Source organism: Emys orbicularis, chromosome 23 (genome assembly GCF_028017835.1).
Source record: "Emys orbicularis isolate rEmyOrb1 chromosome 23, rEmyOrb1.hap1, whole genome shotgun sequence".
Lineage (NCBI taxonomy): Eukaryota > Metazoa > Chordata > Testudines > Emydidae > Emys > Emys orbicularis.
Window position 1 is genome coordinate 9,376,133 of NC_088705.1, and position 20,958 is coordinate 9,397,090.

The following is a 20,958-nucleotide window of genomic DNA, read 5'->3' on the forward strand; positions in this document are numbered from 1 at the left end:
ACAAGTAGATGGTGCAACCTCCCTAACCAAACCCTGGTTATATTCCCCAAGGCTTTACCGCACCCTGGCGACCCCATGTCCAGCCACCACCAGGGAAGGGGTGGAGAGAGGCTGCAGGCTGGCTGCCCCTGATTAATGAAGGTTTCAAGTCTCCCTGGGAGACTTTTGGATAACCAGGGTTCTGCTATAGAATCTCCTCTGCAACAAAAGGCGAGTTCTAAAGTTCTGTGCAAGGCTGCCCTTCCTATTATTATGCATCACAATTAAAAGATGTGCTCAACTGGATTAACAATAGACCATCCAAACACTGGGTAAAACGCCAACAAGACTGGAGCCCAAAAAGAGCTATTCAGAGTAAATGCTGAGTTAAAAAGAAATGTAGGTCACCAAAAATAAAAATTGGTCTGGATGAATGGTCAACTTAGCAGCTTTGGGCATGTTTTTTAAATTCCTCTCACCTAGGCCCTCTCCCTTAGCTACTTTCAGTAATAATCAGGAGCTTATCCCTAGGAAATATCAAAGTGGCTATTTGTTGCGGGTGAGACCTGTGATTACTCAATTTGGACAGTCGTTCCTGGGTCTTGATTTGAAATTATGCCAAGAGCTATGAAACAATGTAAATCCGTGGCTCTCAAGCTTTCCAGACGACTGTACCCCTTTCAGGAGTCTGATTTGTCTTCCGTACTCCCAAGTTTCACCTCACTTCGAAAACTACTTGCTTACAAAATCAGACATAAAACTACACAAGTGTCACAGCACGTTATTACTGAACAATTGCTGACTTTCTCATTTTTACCATATCATCATAAAATAATTAAATTGGAATATTAATATTGTACTTACATTTCAGTGTATAGAGCAGTATAAACAAGTCATTGTCTGTATGAAGTTTTAGCTTGTACTGACTTTGCTAGTGAGCTTTATGTAGCCTGCTATAAAACTAGGCAAATATCTCAATGAGTTGATGTACCCCCAGGAAGACCTGTGTGTACCCCTGGTTGAGAACCACTGATGTAAATAACATCATGTTCCTGTACTTTCAGTATTTACAAGTCAAACATTTGATTGTGAAAGATGGATACAAGGCAGCTCTAGCTAGACATTTAACCACATTTGAGGAGTTGACCCAGGAGCAAGCTCAAACAAAAGATTTCTCCAATATGTACAATTGTGACTGAAAAAGATGTTAAGAAAACAACCCAGATTAAAAGATGGGAGAGGGATTTGGACAAATGAATTGAACTGGATGAGTGGGTCTCTATACAGGAAAGGGACTATACATCTTCTATTTGTGTAGATCAAAGACATTTTTTATAAATTACTGGATAGATGGCTTTTGACTCCAGTTAAGATCTATCGCATTTTTGCTACTAAGGAGATGCTCTGCTGGAGGAGTTGAAGGGAAGAGGGAACATACTTGCACATGTGGTGGTTGAGTCCAGGAATTAGATGGTTTTGAGAGGAAATTATTTAAGACATTCATTTGAGGACAAAATGCCAGCTTCCTAGAGATCCCCTGACCTGTTGATTTAATGCTTCAGTAAATGATCTACATTTTAAACAGAGCAACAAATTAATTTCCTTTGTATTGTCAGCAGCTAGACTTCGCATTGCGCATTACTGGAAATATGTGACAGTGACTCCTCTGGAATTGTGGTACAGTAAAATATGGACTATCCTTGTAATGGAAAAAGCTTTCACACCAAGTACGGACACAAGAACTGTGCCAAAAAGAGAAGAGGTATTTAGAAATGTGGTCACCCTTTGTAGCATGCTCAGAGGAGAGGGGGCTCCCCAGCCAGCAAGCCAGCCAATGACATACCATGGGGCATACAGTTCTAGCTTCCAATAAGCTAAGAGTTTGCATCCAAACATCCAGAATCCCCATATTATATACACAGTTTTCTGTTAAGGACTGGCCACTGTGGACGTGTTACACTGCCCACTATTGGACAGACTTAGAACTGCTCCGCTTAGCCTGCTAAGGGAGATTCACTGGGGTGTTGTGAGGCTTAATGTGTATATAATTAGGTATGTCTTCACTGCAAAGTTAACCTGGGCTCTTACCCACACCTGCTCCTGTCCACACACAAAAACCTTTAACCTCAGTTGGAAGTGCTTTAAACCTAGGCTAGCGTACTCACCTGGGAATCTGGCTTAGAACCCAGGATCTGCTTTAACTTGGGCTGGGACCCACCCCCTTTGCAGTGAGGACTCAGACTAAACCTCAAGGGCTGATAGACCTCCAATACCTTCCCACAATTCCCACTCCCCCAAAGGCCAGTGAGTTTTCCCACAACTGACTGAGAAAGAATTCTAGAGCCTCTCAACCCAAAGCACCATGGGATAGACTCCCCGACATGCACAGGTGCCCATGTACACCCTGCAGGGAAAACATACCCTCTATTTCACAAACTAACTGGCACTTTTCATCAAAGGATCACAAAGCACTTGACAAAAATGAAGTAAGCTTCACCATATCCACAGTGGGGGGGCAGACAGCATTGTCCTGGTTTGAACAGAAATGGGCCCAAACCTGACCAATGCCCCTGGATGTTGAGAATGTTCACAACAGTCTAAACTTCTCTGCTCGGGCTGGTCTCTATAACAGGCTAAACTGGACCCACATATAGGAACACCTTCCCCAGGCACTGTAGAGCTGTTCAGACCCATTGAAGACAATGAAGCAATAACAATTTACACTAGCTGAAGAGCTACCCCCAATCTAGCCATGCATTCCTAATAAGCCTATCACCATACATTCTACAGCACACAGGCACCAATACTAAATTAAGCAGACTAATATTTCTATTCAGTAAGGCCAAGCCTCTCCACCCAGCCCTTGTTTTATGCTACTCACCTCCATGAGGATGATTCTTAGTGGTCATCTTCCAGGAGACGTGTGGCCCTCTGAATACAGCATGACCAAAGCAATCCATCTCAAACAGGAATCACCTGTAGCAAATCTCTCATTTTCTCTCTCTCTCTCAGGCCTACCTCGTGCTGCAATCACTTACGTTCCAAGGGGGCTTGTTCCAGGAAGAGATGCAGCTGCTGTAGTGGTTTTCTGGCACCATGCAGGTCTTCTGTGATTTACTGCATGGGAGACCTCATGGCACAGCTCATTTAACAGGATTTGTGAAGGGAGTAGTGGGCTGGGGCTAACTTGATGTGTGGTCTTGGGCTGGGCACTTTGGGCCAGTTGTTCAAAAGTATTCAGGTGCTGAGCTGGATTTTCAAATCTACCTAAGGAGGGTAGATGCCTAATTCCTATTGGAACCAATGGGATTTAGGTGCTTAAACACTTTTGTAAATCCCACTAGGTACCACTCTGCATCTTTAGGTGCCTAAATACCTTTGAAAAACTGGCCTTTTACCAACTGTACCTGGACTTTCCCCACCTGTAAAATGGAGATGAATGCTATTGCATGCTTCCCACACCAGCAAGTGCAGTAGGGGTTTCATGGAGTGGTTGTAAAGCACTATACCTAAGCTAAGTAGTATTGAAATGTATTTTTAAGCCTTCCCTGCTGTGACTGGAGCAATAACTACACCAACAGAGGTGAGTTATTAAAACTCAGTTATTTTCCTAAGAGCTTACATGATGGAGAGAAAAGTCTTCATTATCACACAACTTTGAACAAACTCCCAGGGAGAGATCACTCCCCAGGGAGAGGTGGCTTTTTTAAGATGGCTTTATGTGTTGCCTGGGGAATTTTTAAACGGAAACTTATTTCCTTGCATACCTACTTTGGTTGGGTAATACTCATTTGTTTTTGTAGGGTTACTCCTGAACGCTGGGCTGTGCATGTTGGGCTTCTGTAGGCTTGTTAAAGGGTTGCCTAGGATGCTAACCGTGAATGTTTATCTAAAGATAAAGGGTAGCTAGGTATTAATTGGCTCTGCTGGTTTGAAGCCTATGTCTGCTGAGCAGATCGTGGATATGGATCCTGCTGATACAGCACCGAGTTGTTGGTAGTCCTTAGGAAGGTGGAGCTGTTTGGATGAGCCATCTGATTTTGAAAAGCTTTTTGTACAGGTTTCTTTGGGGCAGAACCGTTCCCTAGAGGAGTTAATACATCTCTTTGGGGCTGTATTTTCAGAGTTAAAATATTGCCAGCACCTGGAGACTAACAAAAAGCAAACACTTCCAGAATAGCCGAGGTCAGGCCATTGTATAAAAATTAGCATTAAAGGCTGCTGTTTGTTTTTGTCACTTTCCCCCACCAGGGACTTGGAAAGTGGCTCTTGCCTCTAACCACCACTAGAGTGGCCTAAAACAGCTGTTAAATAGTAATACTGTACAATTCTGTTAAAACCAGTGGGAAATTGAAGGATTTCTCTTTGCTTGCCAGTACTAGGGTTACCATACGTCCGTTTTTTCCCGGACATGTCCGGCTTTTTGGTAATCACACCCCCGTCCGGGGGGAATTTCCAAAAAGCCGAACATGTCTGGGAAAAATACTCCCAGCTTTGCTGGCATCCCTGGCTTACCTTAGAGCGGGCTCCGGCTGCTCCCTGACTCCTCAGCTCTGTAAGAGCCGAGCTGCCCGAGCGCTACCGGCTTCACAGTTTGTCAGGCAGCCCCCATACCTCCAGACCCTGCGCCCCCGGAGCCTAGGAGGGGAAGTGCCCGGACGGGGGCGCAGGGTCTGGAGGTATGGGGGCTGCCCGGCAAACCGTGAAGCCGGTAGCGCTCGGGCAGCTGTTTCGCGTGGCTGGGAGGGAGGAGGAGGGGGAATGCGGGGTGCTCAGGGGAGGGGGCGGAGACTTTGGGGAAGGGACCGGGGAAGGGGCAGAGTTAGGAAGGGGCCCCGTGGAGTGTCCTCTTTTTTAAATGTTTTAATATGGTAACCCTAGCCAGTACCCAACTTTGTCATCTTTCTACTGCCATGACCCATCTTTTCATAGAATCATAGGGTTGGAAGGGACCTCAGGAGGTCATCTAGTCCAACCCCCAGCTCAAAGCAGGGCCAATCCCCAACTATTTCCTTTTTTTTTTTTTTTTTTGGCCCCAGATCCCTAAATGGCCCCCTCAAGGATTGAACTCACAACCCTGGGTGTAGTGGGCCAATGCTCAAATCACTGAGCTATCCCTCCTAAGGTGACCAGATGTCCTGATTTTATAGGGACAGTCCTGATATTTGGGGCTTTTTCTTATATAGGCTCCTATTACCCCCGCCCCACTGTCCCGATTTTTCACACTTGCTGTCTGGTCAAACCTACTCCCTCCTTCACCCTGTACCTTGGCTTTAGAGTCCATTTCTCCCCTCCCTGATAAAGCTAATCTACAGATTGCAATAAGCACTACAGTTCACAGTAGTATATAGCTCCTTTGTAAGAACTAAGTATTGTTCTAGCAATGATAATCTGGAACAATTACTATGAATATTACGATATTTTTTCACATGGACCATTTCTCTCTTTACGTTCTTATAACTGTGCTGATCACTGTCGTATCTAAGCTACCATTCTCTCCTCCCTAACTTTGTGCTGGTTATTCTCTGTTTTCTATAAACTTGCACAGTTCTCTAAGTTATTGACTACTTATCATAACGTGGCTTGCATTTATGGGCCAGAGTCTCAGCTGCTATAAATCAATGAAGCTACATTGATCTCCACCAGTAGAGGAGCTTGCCCTATGTATTGAATAGATGTTTACATGTTAGATGAGTTGCAAGCCAAAACAAGCCAGAGTAGCTATATCAAGTGTTGTTTATGTTTACAGCCGGGATGGGTTAGGCAGTGTTTGTAATGGGATAGAGAGGCTTTCACTGGAGCTGCCGGTACAAATTAGGTACTATGTGGTGGCTGTTCTGTGGGTCTAATGAGTTGATGGGCTTCAGCCTAGTCTCGGGCAGACAAGTGTCTATGCCTAAGAATCCACCTCTGCTACTGGCATTGATTAGTGCCCTTGTTAGCACTCTTAGGGGAAAGGCCAATGAGTGAATGTGCTATGAAGACTGAAAACAAGCTCTTACCTTTAGATATGATACTTCTATAGTTGGGTTAAGGCACAAAGGCAGGACAGTACAAACTTGCATTACTGCTGTATCTGATCTATGGGTAAACAGAGGATTGCATTCTCCAAGACTTTCAGCCAGTACCATTCAGGAGCATTAAAATTCGCATGGGGAAAAAAATGTTTAATAATGGTTTTCAGTCTCCAGCAAAATCCTTACATTGGAAAACCAACACCACTGATTTTTCCATAATATCACCCACATCTGCGTGTTCATCAACCTGAATAAACATGTCATTTCCAGAAACTGGCTCTTGATTCTCCCTCTCTAAATGCATAAGGTTCCAGAGGCATGCAGAGAATTCATCCCATGCAACCAGTCTGCTCAACTGTCCCCTGTGGGCAAGTCTATAGTTGTAATACATCAATTAGTCACTAATACCTGGTAGAGTACTGTCAAGGGGAAGCTTGCTGATGGATTCCCTCACAGCCTTAAAAGCTACAGGACTTAAAGTCTCTTCAGAATATCAGGCAGGCAGTTATAAGGATGGATGCTTTCCCGGTACTATTGGAAATGACATTTTTATGGTTCAAAGTGGAATTCAATTATATTTTAATAGTACTTTTTCATTAGGTCACTTAGGTTGTTTCAAGTCATTTGTCCTGGAGAAAGCTTGCACAGAAGAGAAGGCTGGTCATCTTGTTTGTTTGTAAAGTGTTACCCAACTGTGAACGTGCTGCGTATTCAAATCAGGCTGTCTGATAGGTGTGTGCAGCACTACATCCGATTTGCCATCTCCGACAGGGACCTGCCCTCAAGAAGAAACCCGCTGATGAGATGCAAAAGTCACTGTTCCCCAAGAAGGCAGCAGGACCTCACGTGTGACGTGTCTGGGCAGCTGACTGCATCTCTTGCGAGCAAGACTCCATCTCTAATGGGCTGGAGCAGGAATTGCCAAGTTCTGGCCCTGGATCTCCCATTCCCTTGCTGTGCGACCTTGGACAAGTCTCCTAGGCCCAAACTTCCAAGCGTGGCCTGTGGTTCCGACGGCCGCCGTTGAGGTGCGCCCAGCTTCAACGGGCAGCGCAGGCTGCCGTGGGATTGGATGGCAGCGCGGTTCCCCCGTACATGTGGGGGGCTTGCCCTGGTTGGTTTGGGAGTGCCAGGGTCACCCCCTCCAACAGGGGACGGCTCTTCCAGCCATTATGAACAGCATGGGAGGGATTCTCCCACCCACCCCTGTCCCTAGGTTCTTTCCTGCTCTGCCTCTTCCCCTCCCCCCTTCTCTGTGTGTTCTCCCTTCCCACCACCTCCTCTCCTCCCATCCCTGGATTCAGGCCCTGCCTTTCTCTGCCCTCCCAGCCCCTGCCCTTAATCCCTCCTGGCTGCAGAGGGCGCTCTGGCCGCAGACAGGGGGCTCTAACGCAGCCCTCAGGCAGGGCATCAACGTCACTTCCTCCGTGGGTGGTGCGTGGGCCGGAAGCGACTTGAGAAAGCCGGAAGTTAAGCAGTGGCTGCCCGCTTGTGTTGACTACGTGGAGGGGGATGGCGGCGGTGGGGGATGGAGCCCCGCACGGAGGGGTGAGGCACCTGACAGCGCTTCCCAGGGGCTAGAGAGCGAGAAGGCCGCTGTAGGGGGCAGAGGGCTGAGCAGGGCAGAGCAGAGCGGGGGGGGGTATCTTTGGAGATGGAGGCTGTTGTGGGTCGGGGCTGTATTGGGGAGATGAGTGGGATGGTGAAGGGGTAGGGTAGGTGTGGGATAGAGTCTGGGGGTAGGTTGGAGGGCATGTGGAGGGAGATGGTGGCACCGTCTCTAATACCCTGGTTCAAAACATTATGCTCTCGAGCTGTGGATGCAAACCTCCCTCTTTTAAATCAAATACAATCATTTCACGTTTGTTGTTCTAGGCCTCTTCTGCCAGCTCCGACGAAGAATCTGCGCCCACTGCAGCTGAGGAGTTGGCTGCCCAGAAGAGGGAGGAGAGGTTGAGGAAGTTCAGAGAGCTCCATATGAAAAGGGTAATATAGCCTGTGCTGCCAAATGGCCAGGACGGTAGGCCAGTCGTGCTCATAGCCAGGTTTTGTTTGCAGTTTGGGGTAACTGAGCCACAGACTTCTTTTTGCAGCAATTATTTGAAGGTACCTTTAAAACCAAAAAAGGTAACAGGTCCTTAAAGTTCTAAATTATAAAGTAGGGGAGGGGAGAGGGAATCCTAATCATCCCCATGCAAAATTCCACAAACAAAAATAAATTCTAGCATTTAATTCCTCTGAATTCTCACCTGGGAAATCATATATTGGGGGAGACAATAAGGGTTTTCTCAGGGTAGACAAAGATGCTTTTGTCAGAGGACCTAAGACAGTTTTACAAAATGTTCTAAATGTTCCTTTTCTGTGTGCCAAGAAGGTCAATGGGACACTTATCTTGTCACTTTCTGTTATACAAAATTCACTGGAGGCGGGGGGGGATGAAAGTAATTTCAAACTCCTCTAAAATAACTGCTTTGATTTAATTTAAATATCAGTGGGTGGAAATCACGTTTAGATTAATCTCTTACCAGCCTTTTGGCTAAAATCACGTGCAGTAGACCCCCACAACGAGCCAGTACTGAGAGCGTGCGGAGTCGGTCGACGCTACACCCAGCTCATGAGACAGCTCATGGTGTCCGACACCATCAGATGGTCCAGAGACATATACACGGCCAGTACCGGGTCGAGTAATCTAGACCGCCAGCCAGGGAAATAACCCACTTCCTTCCCTGACGAACCAAAGGACGCACCCCAGCCATGTACTTATGCACTACACCACTACTGACTTGGACTCTAAATACATTCCATGGGTGGCGTACCCGAGCCCACTTATCCACTGATGTTTTAAAAACTCCCGCACCCCAGTCTGGGTCTATGATGGTTATGTGCCTTGTATGTTTCTTGTGAACCTTGTAACCGATACTTGTAATCCCTCATAACCCAAGTCTGACCCCAGGTGTACAGTACCTTCCCTTTTAACTTGTGTAAATTTGACTTTAAACATTGACTTTAATAACTGAGGCATTTTCGGGGGTGGGATATGAGAACCTGCCGCTGCAAGTGGGTGGACTAAATTATTTAATAGGCTGCTTCTGCTTTCTGACTCTTATGATTGTATATTGCCATTTTCTGTGAGTTCAGTGACAAACTTTTACTCCTAGAATGAAGCTCGCAAGCTAAATCACCAGGAAGTTGTGGAAGAAGATAAAAGACTTAAGTTGCCTGCAAACTGGGAAGCAAAAAAGGCTCGACTAGAATGGGAACTGAAGGTTGAGGAAAAGAAGAAGGTATAACACATGTAAATGTTGATTGCAACCATAACCTTCCATTTTAGGACACTATCCTGCAAAGATTTTAACACTATGTGCTGTGAATAGTTGCATTGACTTCAGTACAACTACCAGTAGTACATTACATTAAGCATGTGCATAAGTCTCTGCAGGATCAGTTTAGTACCCCTGGGTAGGGACTGTATCTTCTTAGATGTGTGTAGCTATATATAAAAATTAAAAACAAAAAAATTAAAAAAAATAATCATCCAGCATCAGACTAGGATCCTTGGTGAGATTGTCTGGTATTATCAAATTTACAGTGTAAATAAAATTAGGAAAATATCTCTAATCTACTAATCTTGTCTACTGCTTTTTTGTTATGCTTTAAAAATTTAAGAATTGCTTGTATTTATATTAGGAATGTGCCTCTAAAGGAGAAGATTACGAGCGGGTGAAGTTGTTAGAAATCAGTGCTGAGGATGCAGAAAGATGGGAAAGGAAAAAGAAGAGAAAAAATCCAGACCTAGGATTTTCAGGTAAGCAACTTAATTTTATTTTTCAGGGCTTGGCTAGGGGGAAACAAATATTTAATCTTTTTAAATATGTTTTCACTAAAACTTGAGCCACACAGAAAAGGTCTTCTGTTAATTGCAATCCATTTTATTCTAAAGATTATGCAGCTGCTCAGTTGCGCCAGTATCAGAGGTTAACCAAGCAGATCAAACCTGACATGGAAAAATATGAAAAGCTAAGAGAAGAAAAGTAAGTTTCTCTTTTTGGCAGACCCATGTATTTTTTAAATGACATTACCTGTAAATATGAATTGTTTTGATGAACTAGTGTCTAAAAAGGCTGAAAATTCTTTTTAGTTCATGTAATTCAAACATATTTCATCTTGTCTATTCTTTTATGTGCACTGCAATACAAATGGCCTTCTGTCAAGGTCCCATAAGAGTTATATCCTGGATGATACTGTAGATGTGTAACTTGTAATATGCTAGTTCGTGTTCTCTATCTTGTCCCTGTTCTATTTTGATAAAACAGTTGTTACGTACAAAAAATTAGTAATTTGACAAAGTTTGTTTTTTACTGTTTACCTCTTTCTCATTCAGCGGAGAAGAATTGTATCCAACAGCAAACAGTCTTCTTCATGGAACTCATGTACCATGTAAAGAAGGGGTTGATAGAATGGTTACAGATCTTGAAAAACAGTAAGTAATAAGATGGTCCTAATTATATCAAACCATTGCATTCATAACATGCGGTGCTTTTGCTATCTTGTTTGCTGTAGTACAAGCATAACTTGTGGTGTCTGGTAGCTTCTGCATAAAGACATGTATTTAAGTATACGGTCAGTATAGCCTGCCCTATTTATGAATCTGTACACTAGTCTCTATATACAGGATTTTTATGCAATTCTGTACACATTGGAAGAACGTGTTGCTGCACAATAGATGCCCATGCCTATTTTATTTTACATGTTGATTTTCATTGGGTACATTAGAAAGTATTTTGAAGCAAAATCCTGGCACCAATCAGTAGCCAGTTAGAAAATATCAATGATGTCCAATAATCGTACTTTGTAAGACTAAAAAGATAATGGAATGCCTTGGTATAGTTATTCTAATTACTGGACATCAGATTCCAATAAAATGTAATGAAAATGTGTTTTTTCTCATCATAATGGGAACAAAAAATAGTGCTATTTCCCATCAACTTTTCTCCTGTCATCTCTTAATCATAGAAAAAAGCAGTATCCCTGCTTATTTCCTTTAAAACTACAGCAACTTTAATATTCTCTGACCAAGTACCTAAAATTCTGAAGATACCCTCTAAAATTTCTTGAAAGATTGACTGAAGTAGGCACTCTCCTCTTCATTTCACTTTAAGAACCGCAATTTAAGTTTTAAATTTTTTCTGAGTACTTATGCTTCGATTTCACATTGTGTGGGTATATAGCTTTGCAAGTGTAAAAATTCAAGGATAGATATTCATGGCCCAATTCTGTTAGGTGCTTGAGTGCCCTCAACAATAGGAGTTGAGGATGTTCAGCATCCTGCAGAATTAGACCCCAAAGGGGAAAAATTTCATGTACAGGCATAAGCAACATCTAACCCCCGTTCTGCTATTAACCTGCAGTTTCCAGTGTGACCAAAACAGGCAATCAATACAAATACCAATCACTTTCACTGAAGAAATACATCCAGTGGTGTATGTAATTTCCACTTGGTTTTAATAGTGATGGCTTTTACTGTAGATATAGGAATGTATTCATTCTAATAACTAGTTTTCTGTACATCAGGGGTCTGAAAATATTTATGTAATTCTCTTACAGAATTGAAAAACGTGAAAAATACAGTCGACGACGTGCTTATAATGATGATGCAGATATTGATTACATTAATGAGAGAAATGCCAAATTCAATAAGAAGGCAGAAAGGTTCTATGGGAAATATACAGCAGAAATTAAACAGAACTTGGAGAGAGGAACAGCCGTCTAATCTTTCACATTCCAAGAGAGGCACAGTTCTACAATTAAATTGTTCAGTACAAACTAGGCATGTTTTGCAGAAAGGCTTAAAAACTGTATCAACATGCTAATTGTGCAAATATAAACTTTGCCATACTTTTAATATTAAATGAAACTTGTGAAAGCTTTTTTTTAATCCAATAATGTGTATTGCACAAATGCTTGAATGACATTGGGTATCATAGCTGTACATAGCTTGCCCTTCCAACGGTGGCTAGTTTTTGTACATTTAGCAAACCTCAAAAGGGTTGGTACTCAGATCATACCCTGCAGTTACATAAATGTAGTTTTTGTTTGTTTGATTCAGATTTTGTAAAGTAGTTGTGACTATTAAACACAGAACTACATGCCTGACTTTTTTTTTTTTTGTTTCTTCCACACTAGTAGTAAATGTGTGGAAGGTTGTTTGGTGGTTTTTTGTTTTGTTTTTGGGGGTGGGGGGAAGGAGGCAGAGAGTAAAAACCAGATGACTGATATCCTTATTGTGGAGCAAATATGTAACCTTGAATTTTGGTAGTCTTACTGAACAGATTTCAGAGTAGCAGCCATGTTAGTCTGTATCCGCAAAAAGAACAGGACTGCTTGTGGCATCAGAAGTGGGATGTAGCCCACGAAAGCTTACACTCAAATAAATGTGTTAGTGTCTAAGGTGCCACAAGTACTCCTGTTCTTTTTACTGAACAGAGTTGCATTAAAATTGAGATGTTCCCAGTTTTCCTGTGTGACACTGGGCAATTTTAACTTTGCTGCAATTTTCCCCATCTTTATAAGAGCAAAGCTAAGTACAATTGTATCTTCTCACCCACCATGCTATAATTAAAATGCGGGAGCATGTGCTGTGTATATAGAAAGCTCTTCAGCTAGGTATAAACCTCTGCAGGCTGCTAAAGCAGCCAGACTTCACATCTTTATGGGGGAGGTGGCAGTTTCTTTTGACTTGTTGGCTCAAGAGACACAGAACTTCTCTAATTCTCTTTGGAAAGAATTAGACAAGGGGAGGGCAACTCTCAAGGTAAGACTGTACTCTGGAACAAGATACTGGAAATCTGCTACTTGACAGAGTGGCTGTTTCAGACAAAACTCCATTTTAAGTTTGTATTGTATAAAAGCAATTGTACAGTAATGTTTGTTTCAAATATGTTGCAGGTTTGACCAGTCTCAGGTGGTCTGTAAACTGAGATGCTAATTTACACTCTAATTACCTTTTGGATGCTGTTCTTGCAAACATGAAGGGGCAAAGTTTGGGGAATGTGGATCCATGGTATGGGAAATATCAGCCAGATATTCCAATTCACCTCTGTAGGCCTGTGGGAACCTAAACTCTAACCTTAGTGTTGAGGAACCTGTAGTGGAAGATGGAACAGAGGGCTTGAGAAAATACCTGCATTAATTGGCAAAAGGCTGGGGGCTGGTTGAGCCCTTATAGTTGCTCTGTACTTAAAAGTTTTACTATCAGCCCCTTTCTGTGCAGTTATATCCCAGAAAGACCTTTTGCTTGCATAGCTTGTTTTGTACAGGGAACTAGTTTAAGTTATGGGGCAAAAATAACTGTTGGTATAAGCAGGCAATACCTTTCTAGTCTAGACAAGGCCTGTGGGTGCCTGGGTCACTTGCAGCCGCTACATTCTTCAGTGGATGCTTCTAGGGCAGAGCATCAGCTGCAGACCTTATACCTCTAGCTGCAATCACAGGAGATTGTAGCTTCTCTTCACACACACACCCCCAAAAACAAAAAACTGAGGGAAGCAGAGTATGACTACAGTAACCCTTATGAGGAACTGGACTTTGTTCCCAGATGCTGCATCATTTATCATTATAAACATGCTACTACACAACAGCAGTTGAGCAATCCACCCACTCTGACAGCCTTTCGTCTTTGCTTTTCACCATTCTATAGTAGTTGGCAAAAGCTGCTGACCAATAAGTTCCCACAAGAGGGGTGAAGAACCCTTAAAGCTTGAGGGTGATAGGTGAAAACATACCTATAGAACAGGAGCCTCTGTTTAAGTGGTGCCCTTGAGGGGTTTTTTTGCGCATACCTACAGAGGAGTAGGTAGTGGACACATCTACACAGTGCTGTAGTAGTTTCTCTGGAGTTTGGACCTTGACCAAAAAATAGACTACCCCTGGCCTAAGGGGTGTGAATAGCAGTGCTCCCCAAACTGCTGCACTAAACCCCCCCTGCACAAACAATGGAGGTATGAATTTGAAGGTCACATCTTTAGCACCCACAGGGGGAGTTACTGTTCAGCACTTTAGTGAGCACTGCAGTGTAACCTAAAGGTTGTATGACTAGCAGTGCTCACTAGTACTATGCTGAAATCCCCCCCTTTGGACACTAAAGATGTGAACTTTGGGGGACCTTTAAGCTGCCCCTGTGCAAATAATACAGACATGTTTACACTGCAGCACTGGCTAAACATGCTTTTTTTTTTTTTAAATGAATGATTAGTTCTGCCTTCACAGCAGTAGGTAGGCTGAACAAGTTAACCTGCTTTTTTGCCATTCACCTAGTCTGACCTCCTAGAAAATATTATAGCCTGTATTAAGTTGCACTACTTTAAAGCAATGACTGATTTTGCCATTGTTCTACATTATGAATTTTCTATTTCTGTGGCTTCCACAGGTGGGAGGTGCAGTAAAGCTGCTCCTCCCCACACTGTATTCAGAAGTTAGGCATTTTTTCCTCTGGCTATTCATTGTAGAATGTGAGTGACAGCATCTTGTTTTATTCCATATTGAACTGGTATTTTTTGATGAAGATACTTCTTCCCCAACCAAGACAACAGCACTGGGATATTTCTCCTTGTACAACACTAGTTTTCCCATAGACTAAGCGTTGGTCAGCCAAAGGAAATGCAACTAAGACTACAACTTGTTTGCACTGCCTCGATAAAGCAACAGCTACTACTAGTTAGGGAAAGAGTACGTTACACTTTTTTAAAAAAAGTTTCCACACCAGAATATTCAATACAAGTTTTATTGTGCAAACCCTTTACATGAATTCAAGTTTAGTCAGTCTCGTCCCCCCCCCCCGCCCAAAAAAAAAAAAATCACAGTAAATGTTATGAAGCCCTAAGGAAGTATTACTTGATCACACACTTTATACATCAATGCTTCAAATGTCAAGCTGGCATGTGTAGATCACTGGTATAGGATCAGGACTGGAAACAAATTAGGATAATGTAAACTTCCTCACATCAATATATCCTTACTGCTTTGAAGTCCAGGGGATCTGAGTAAAATTTATGATTACCATTTTAGATCTGAGTAGTGGTGATTAAGTCTTAAAAACAAGCCTTGAACTAATCACCAACAAGAAGAACTGTGATTAAGTTTTAAGTGTCAATTTTAGAAGTCCAAATAGAAAGCAACATATAGTGGGACTCTGATTCTTTAAGATTAAACATGCACGACTGGGCCATAACTGAGTAAGGATTCCTGCATGACAATCATACAATCGTAATGCAAACATCTGCAGAGAGATTTAAGAAAGTGTATTCCAGAGAATCACTCAGAGCAGGATATGCATTTAACATTTTTAACTTGAAATCAAGTTGCTCCAACATCTGAAGTCTATTGAGAGCCTCTGATTATTTCCTATTTGCTCTTTAGTACTTCACCATTCACTCAAAGCTAATTACATAAGGCCAATTTCCACCTACAGAGCTCAGACTAAAAACAAAGAGGGCAACTTCACAGTTCAACTGAATTATTACATAGGGCCTTAAAGAACAAAACAGAGGTTTTACTTAAATAATGCATTACAAATGTTCAGAACAGTGGCTGCTAAAGTAACATTGAGAAGAAGTTACCCACCTGTAATTTCTACTCCATTCTAGTGATACAAAAAAGTATTTACAAATATATACCTAAGATTCCCACTTGTAGTTTCTGGGTCATTGTGCTGTGTTTTCAGATCTGGAAAAAAAAAAAAATCTAACATGTCAAAATTAACATCTTTAAATACTTATTAACAAAAATATTCAACCGGATAAGAGGATTTCAGACCTCGCTTCTGGAAGTAATGCATAATGCCAATAGTTCACAGGGCAGTGAGTGAAAGGTGCTAGCGTGCTCGGAAGGGTGCGCTTTTAGGTGAAAGGTTAAATAAGCTGTTTTCCTCCTTCATTGGAACCCATTGCCCATAGGGATTTCTCTTTGTATCTTCTTTTCCCAAGGATACTGCTGTCTCTTTAACAGAGAGACTTGCTGGTTTCTGGAGTACTGGCTTTGCCATTGTGTTCTGGGGAGAAAAAAAAAAAGTTGTTAGAAAAGAAAAAAGTATATTCTTTTCTTTTTTAAAAAAAAAGAGTGAAATGTGAAAAGTGTCCACAAGTGTTACCTACAGCTTTTGAAGACTATTTGTAGTTTATGAAAGCCAGTTTTTTAGAATGAATCCAGGAATACTGAAATCAATACACACAGGTAAAGAAATGAAAAATAAAAGCTTCACTGAAGCTTGCGTTTGTAATTTTAAATTGCCATAGCACAACTTTGTATTTATGAAGATGAGAATGATGCTTGCTATATAATCCCGATTTAACTAAGCCAAATTTGCTTTTCACTAACTTCTGGTTAACTTGAGTGACCAGTTGTACAAGTTGGAAGGTCCACAACACTACAGCTTACAAATCTATGGCTTACTTCTAAATGCTTTTGCCTCCGGAGAGCCTAATCTCAGGCTACGTCTCCCTACCCGCCAGATCGGCGGGTAGCGATCGATCTATTGGGGATTGATTTATCACGTCTAGTGTATACTCGATAAATCAATCCCTGATCGCTCTACCATCAACTCCTGTACTCCACTGCGGCGAGAGGCGGGAGCGGTGGCAGTCGACCACGTGCCGTGAGGACGCGAGGTAAGTCGATTTAAGATATGCAACTTCAGCTAGGAGAATAGCGTAGCTGAAGTCAAAGTATCTTAGGTCGATCCCCCTCCCTAGTGTAGACCAGGCCTCAGTAATAATATCCCTACACTCCACATTTCTCTTGAATTACCTAACTATATTATACATGGAGGGCTATTAAAGAGGGTAGTAAATTGAACCCAACTGACTTCCAAGGTTAGATAGAATGTACTACATATGTGAAAGAATAAGCTGGAAATCAATATTTCCTATCTTAGAAATATGCACTTACATTAGGGCTGAAAAATGGGCCTTTCATTGCGGGAGATCTCTCAGTTCCACTTTTGGTTACGTTTTCTGTTAGTCTTCTGGATTGCTAGAGGAGAAGGCACAGAGTTTAAACAGGGTCACATTCTATGTGAATTAAGGAAACTCACTAGAGTATGAATAGTCTAGTGTAAGTTTTGTCTCAACTATTGAGATCAATAGTGGCTTTAAAACTGTAAAGTACTAGACTGCACATACAGATCAGATCAGTGTTGAAAACTCAAATTGGAAAATGTTTAGTATTTCTATCAACATAATTGTGTCAATGTACAACCTTATATCCATGCTCATGTTTTAGCTTTAACTAGGGAATTTATTGTAAGCATGGACTTCATAAATTGAAATGGAATGTTACAGCAAGTTGTGCATAAACTCTGCATATCCACCCTGCAGAGCCTTGGAGAAGGACAATAAACTTATCTGCAAGTGATGCAGGCCTCTTCTTCTGTAATCTCTCAACATCTGGAATATATTACATACATTATGAAAGGGACACCTGTGCCATTTATTTAGTTGTCCAAGAAACCCTTACTAAGTTTACTTTCTTTAATTTTGAAATACAAGTTTGGTATAAGCTACTGCTACGTAGTTACTATTGTAGGTGTGCATCTGACCAGATGCAACAAACGTTAACAGCTTTCTAGTGCAAAACTAGTTTAACCTGATTAAGTTCTCTTTTCCCTCCCCTAATTCACAGCAGCTAGAGCCCACAAGTTCCTTAATTACCACCAGATTTTCTTCATCAATGTCTGGAGACCATATTCATGATTTCTATAAGACAGAAATACAGTATGTAAAATGTATTTGGGGTCTGGGCATGGGATTTCTGGGAACAATCTGATGCATATGAAAAGACTATACGACAGTTATCAAGCACAAAGATTAATCTTTACAAACGCCTATTAAATAGGCTTTGGCAAATAAGCCTTTAATTGTTTTGGGGCAAAAAACAGATCAGCCAACATAATGGGCACTTCCCTACTGGGTTTGAAAATGCTCTCTCCTTCCTCACATATCACTAGTGGAAAGTCGGTAGGCAAATAATGAGAGCAACCATCTAAGATTCCAAGGTACTCTTCCAGCTTTAGCAGGTCTACAAAGGTTTTCAGCATCTTGATAAGTTTAAGAACTTGGATGTTTCATTTCATAATACAATTAGTATTTTAAAATTTAAAGGTACTTCGCAATGAAAAATTAAGGCTAGCACAGCTTTTCATGCATGTCGTATTAGTAGTGTAGTTTTGAAAAAAGTTTACCTTTAAAATCAAGATTACTCCAGTTTATAATTACCTCAGTGGACTCCGCAGAATCTTCACTTCTGCATTTTCCACCATTTGTCTCTTTGGATAGGCTGTAGACTCTCAAGCTAGCTGGCAAGACTATGTTATCTGTTCCCAGGGCTTTTGCAGCATTAGCCTTTGCAATTTCTAAGAGTTCCCTCCTATCTACATAAAAAAGAAAACGTCTTCTGTAAGGGTAATCATGGCGTACTGACTCACCCAAAAAGAAACACTGAGTCCAGTGCAAAGTCAGTTTACCCTGGAAAAAGTATGTTCCCAAACTAGTGTAAATTTATAGATACCACCCCCTTTAAACTGTAGTGTTTATAAAGATGGCAATTCCAAAAAGAACATAAAACGGGTAAGCAATCCAAATCAGATTTTCAGTTGACGTTCTAGGACAGAACTACAGCCCCAAATATTAAAATTCTATATAAATCTAGCAACAGGAAAAGTCTACAAATGACTCAGTCTTGAGTTCTATTCCTTCCCACCCATGTTACGAAGCAGGTATGCTGCTACCCGCTGAACGCAAATACCTTTTTCACTTAAGCGCAGAGGTGTTCTGCTACGAGATCTTGTTCGTGATCTGCTTCTCCAACTTCTGTAAGCCTCAGGATATATGGTTCTCCCAAATCCATAGTATCTTCGGCCTCTTGATTGTGATCTGCTTCTTGAAAAGGATCTTTTATAATATGGTCTTCCACGAGACCAGGACCTGCTGCGTGATCTATACCTTGGAGGAGAACAGCGGTATCTCCTGTAGGTTCTAGGATGGTACCTTCCTCTGTATCGAAGGCTACATGATCTTGACCGACTTCTGGAATATGATCTTGAGTATCTTCTATACCTTCTGGAACCATTTCTTCTAGCTCGTGATCTTGATCTGCTTCTAGACCTGCTCCAACTCCTTGAGGAAGTTGAAGAAGTGCTTGAACTAGATTGTGAACTGCAAGATGATCTGCTAGATGATCTTGAAGATGATCTGCCCCGACTAGTTTTGGACTTTGAGCGAGAATCTCTCTCTTTTGGTGAGCTTAGAGTTAAATCATCCATGTAATTTGTCATATCCTCTGTCTTTTTGTTTGCCTGCAGTTTTTCTGTGACAGTGCCTTTAGAAATTGTATCTGTTTTGAATGATGTTCTAGAACATCCAGTTTCAGTTCCTGTTTAGAAAAAAAATGGTTTAAGATTTATTCTTTGCCAACAAACCAAGGTCAACTTGAGTCTACTATACTCACAAAACTTAGGATAGCTACAAGTGAAAAGTTCAAGAGCTATTTTGCAGTTTTACCTTCTGCCCTAGACAGTTCTATTTACTGCTTTAACTTTTTCTCTTTAGTTAATTTCTTCCTGGCTTTATCACACACATTTCCCATAAATTAATGGTTTCAGAACGTGGCCAAAGTCTCTCTCAAAAGCATACTGCTAATATGCAGATATATTTGCACATGCAGACAATTATATGGCATTAAGGCTAATGAAGTGCAGATTTTCACTGTAGGACTTGTGCAGATGTTGCAACAAACTATTTTCAGTTTACAAGGGACCATTTTAAATGAAAGAAAAGCATTTCTGTTGTGAAATAGCAGTTTCCTCTGAAAGAAAGTTGACTACAGTGAATTGTACTGTCATGAATGTAATGCCAGTGAACAGATCAATTCATATGCCAAATACCAGAAATTTTATAGTATTTGTATTTGAAAATTTAAAATACTAAATACGAATAGCTAAGATGGCCGCCATCATATACCAGCAGCCATTTTAGTTCTAGTTATTAAAATGGTACTGCATTCTAGGGAATAAATACTTCCCTATCGCCACCTTTCAAATCCCCTTTTGGCTTTGCTATGACTGTGCCACAGTCTTCTGATTAAAGGAACTCCATTCAAGCCTGGCATTTGTATTTAGTGTTCGCTGAATACAGAAGTTATCCAGCAAATCTTAGGACTTTCTGGAACACATTACAGATAAGCATGAAAATTTTAATGTCAATTACATTTATTTCCTTTACTGTCAATATAGAGATGAAAAATTGAGTTTGCATACCCCACCTTACCTTTAAATAAATGCCAAGCTCACAAGTCCCAGAACAGGACACACCTAAAACAGGAAGCCTGCAATGAAAGCTAAGCTCACTGTGCTGAATGCTGTCTACAAAGAACGGCGAATCTGCAAGTGCTAACAAGTTCTCTGCATTGTACAGAACACAGGCACAGTGCACCTGCCAGGAAAGCTGACCTGCTCCACTGCCTGACTTGGGTGCTTCCAGTGGCAAGGAGCAAGGTACCAGCGCTGCCCAAACTGGGCACAGTCACAGTCGGTGAAACGACAGACGCTGGGGCGTGGAGAGAGAACAAAGGCATTACGGACCAGGAAACAAGCCTAGCTAACTACGAGGTGAAAGGAGACGATTTCCTGAAGACGCCGTCCACAGACACTTACCGCTGGGGGCCGCGGGACACCCCTGCTCCTGGCTCCCGTGGGGCACCACCCGGGGGCTCCTGCAAGAGACGGGAGTGTCAACGGACACACGAACAATCATCATCCCCCGGGGCGGGGCGAGCCCCCCCCCCATCCGCCGACCCCCCCCCAACACACACATACCTATACCCGCTGCCCCCCCATACCCGCCGCCCTCCGGCGCGAGCCGACCCCCCCCCACACACACACACATACCTATACCCGCCGCCCTCCGGCGCGAGC

The 20,958-nt window shown here is 42.1% G+C and overlaps 2 protein-coding genes across 2 annotated transcripts; one reads left to right on the forward strand and one right to left on the reverse strand.

Moving 5' to 3' along the window:
• Positions 1-7,442: 7,442 nt before the first annotated feature.
• Positions 7,443-12,146, forward strand: SYF2 (SYF2 pre-mRNA splicing factor). The gene is made up of 7 exons (XM_065421621.1): positions 7,443-7,544; positions 7,872-7,982; positions 9,155-9,280; positions 9,684-9,801; positions 9,937-10,027; positions 10,378-10,476; positions 11,601-12,146. Exons 1-7 carry the CDS (start codon positions 7,509-7,511, stop codon positions 11,764-11,766), a joined length of 747 nt encoding a protein of 248 aa, XP_065277693.1. The 5' UTR covers positions 7,443-7,508; the 3' UTR covers positions 11,767-12,146.
• A 2,823-nt stretch (positions 12,147-14,969) lies between these two features.
• RSRP1 (arginine and serine rich protein 1) lies at positions 14,970-20,747 on the reverse strand. Its single transcript, XM_065421745.1, has 5 exons — positions 20,698-20,747; positions 18,792-19,418; positions 18,263-18,417; positions 16,938-17,021; positions 14,970-16,041 (listed from the first exon to the last, which is right to left on the reverse strand). Exons 2-5 carry the CDS (start codon positions 19,318-19,320, stop codon positions 15,865-15,867), a joined length of 945 nt encoding a protein of 314 aa, XP_065277817.1. The 5' UTR covers positions 19,321-19,418; positions 20,698-20,747; the 3' UTR covers positions 14,970-15,864.
• Between the last annotated feature and the right edge of the window lie 211 nt (positions 20,748-20,958).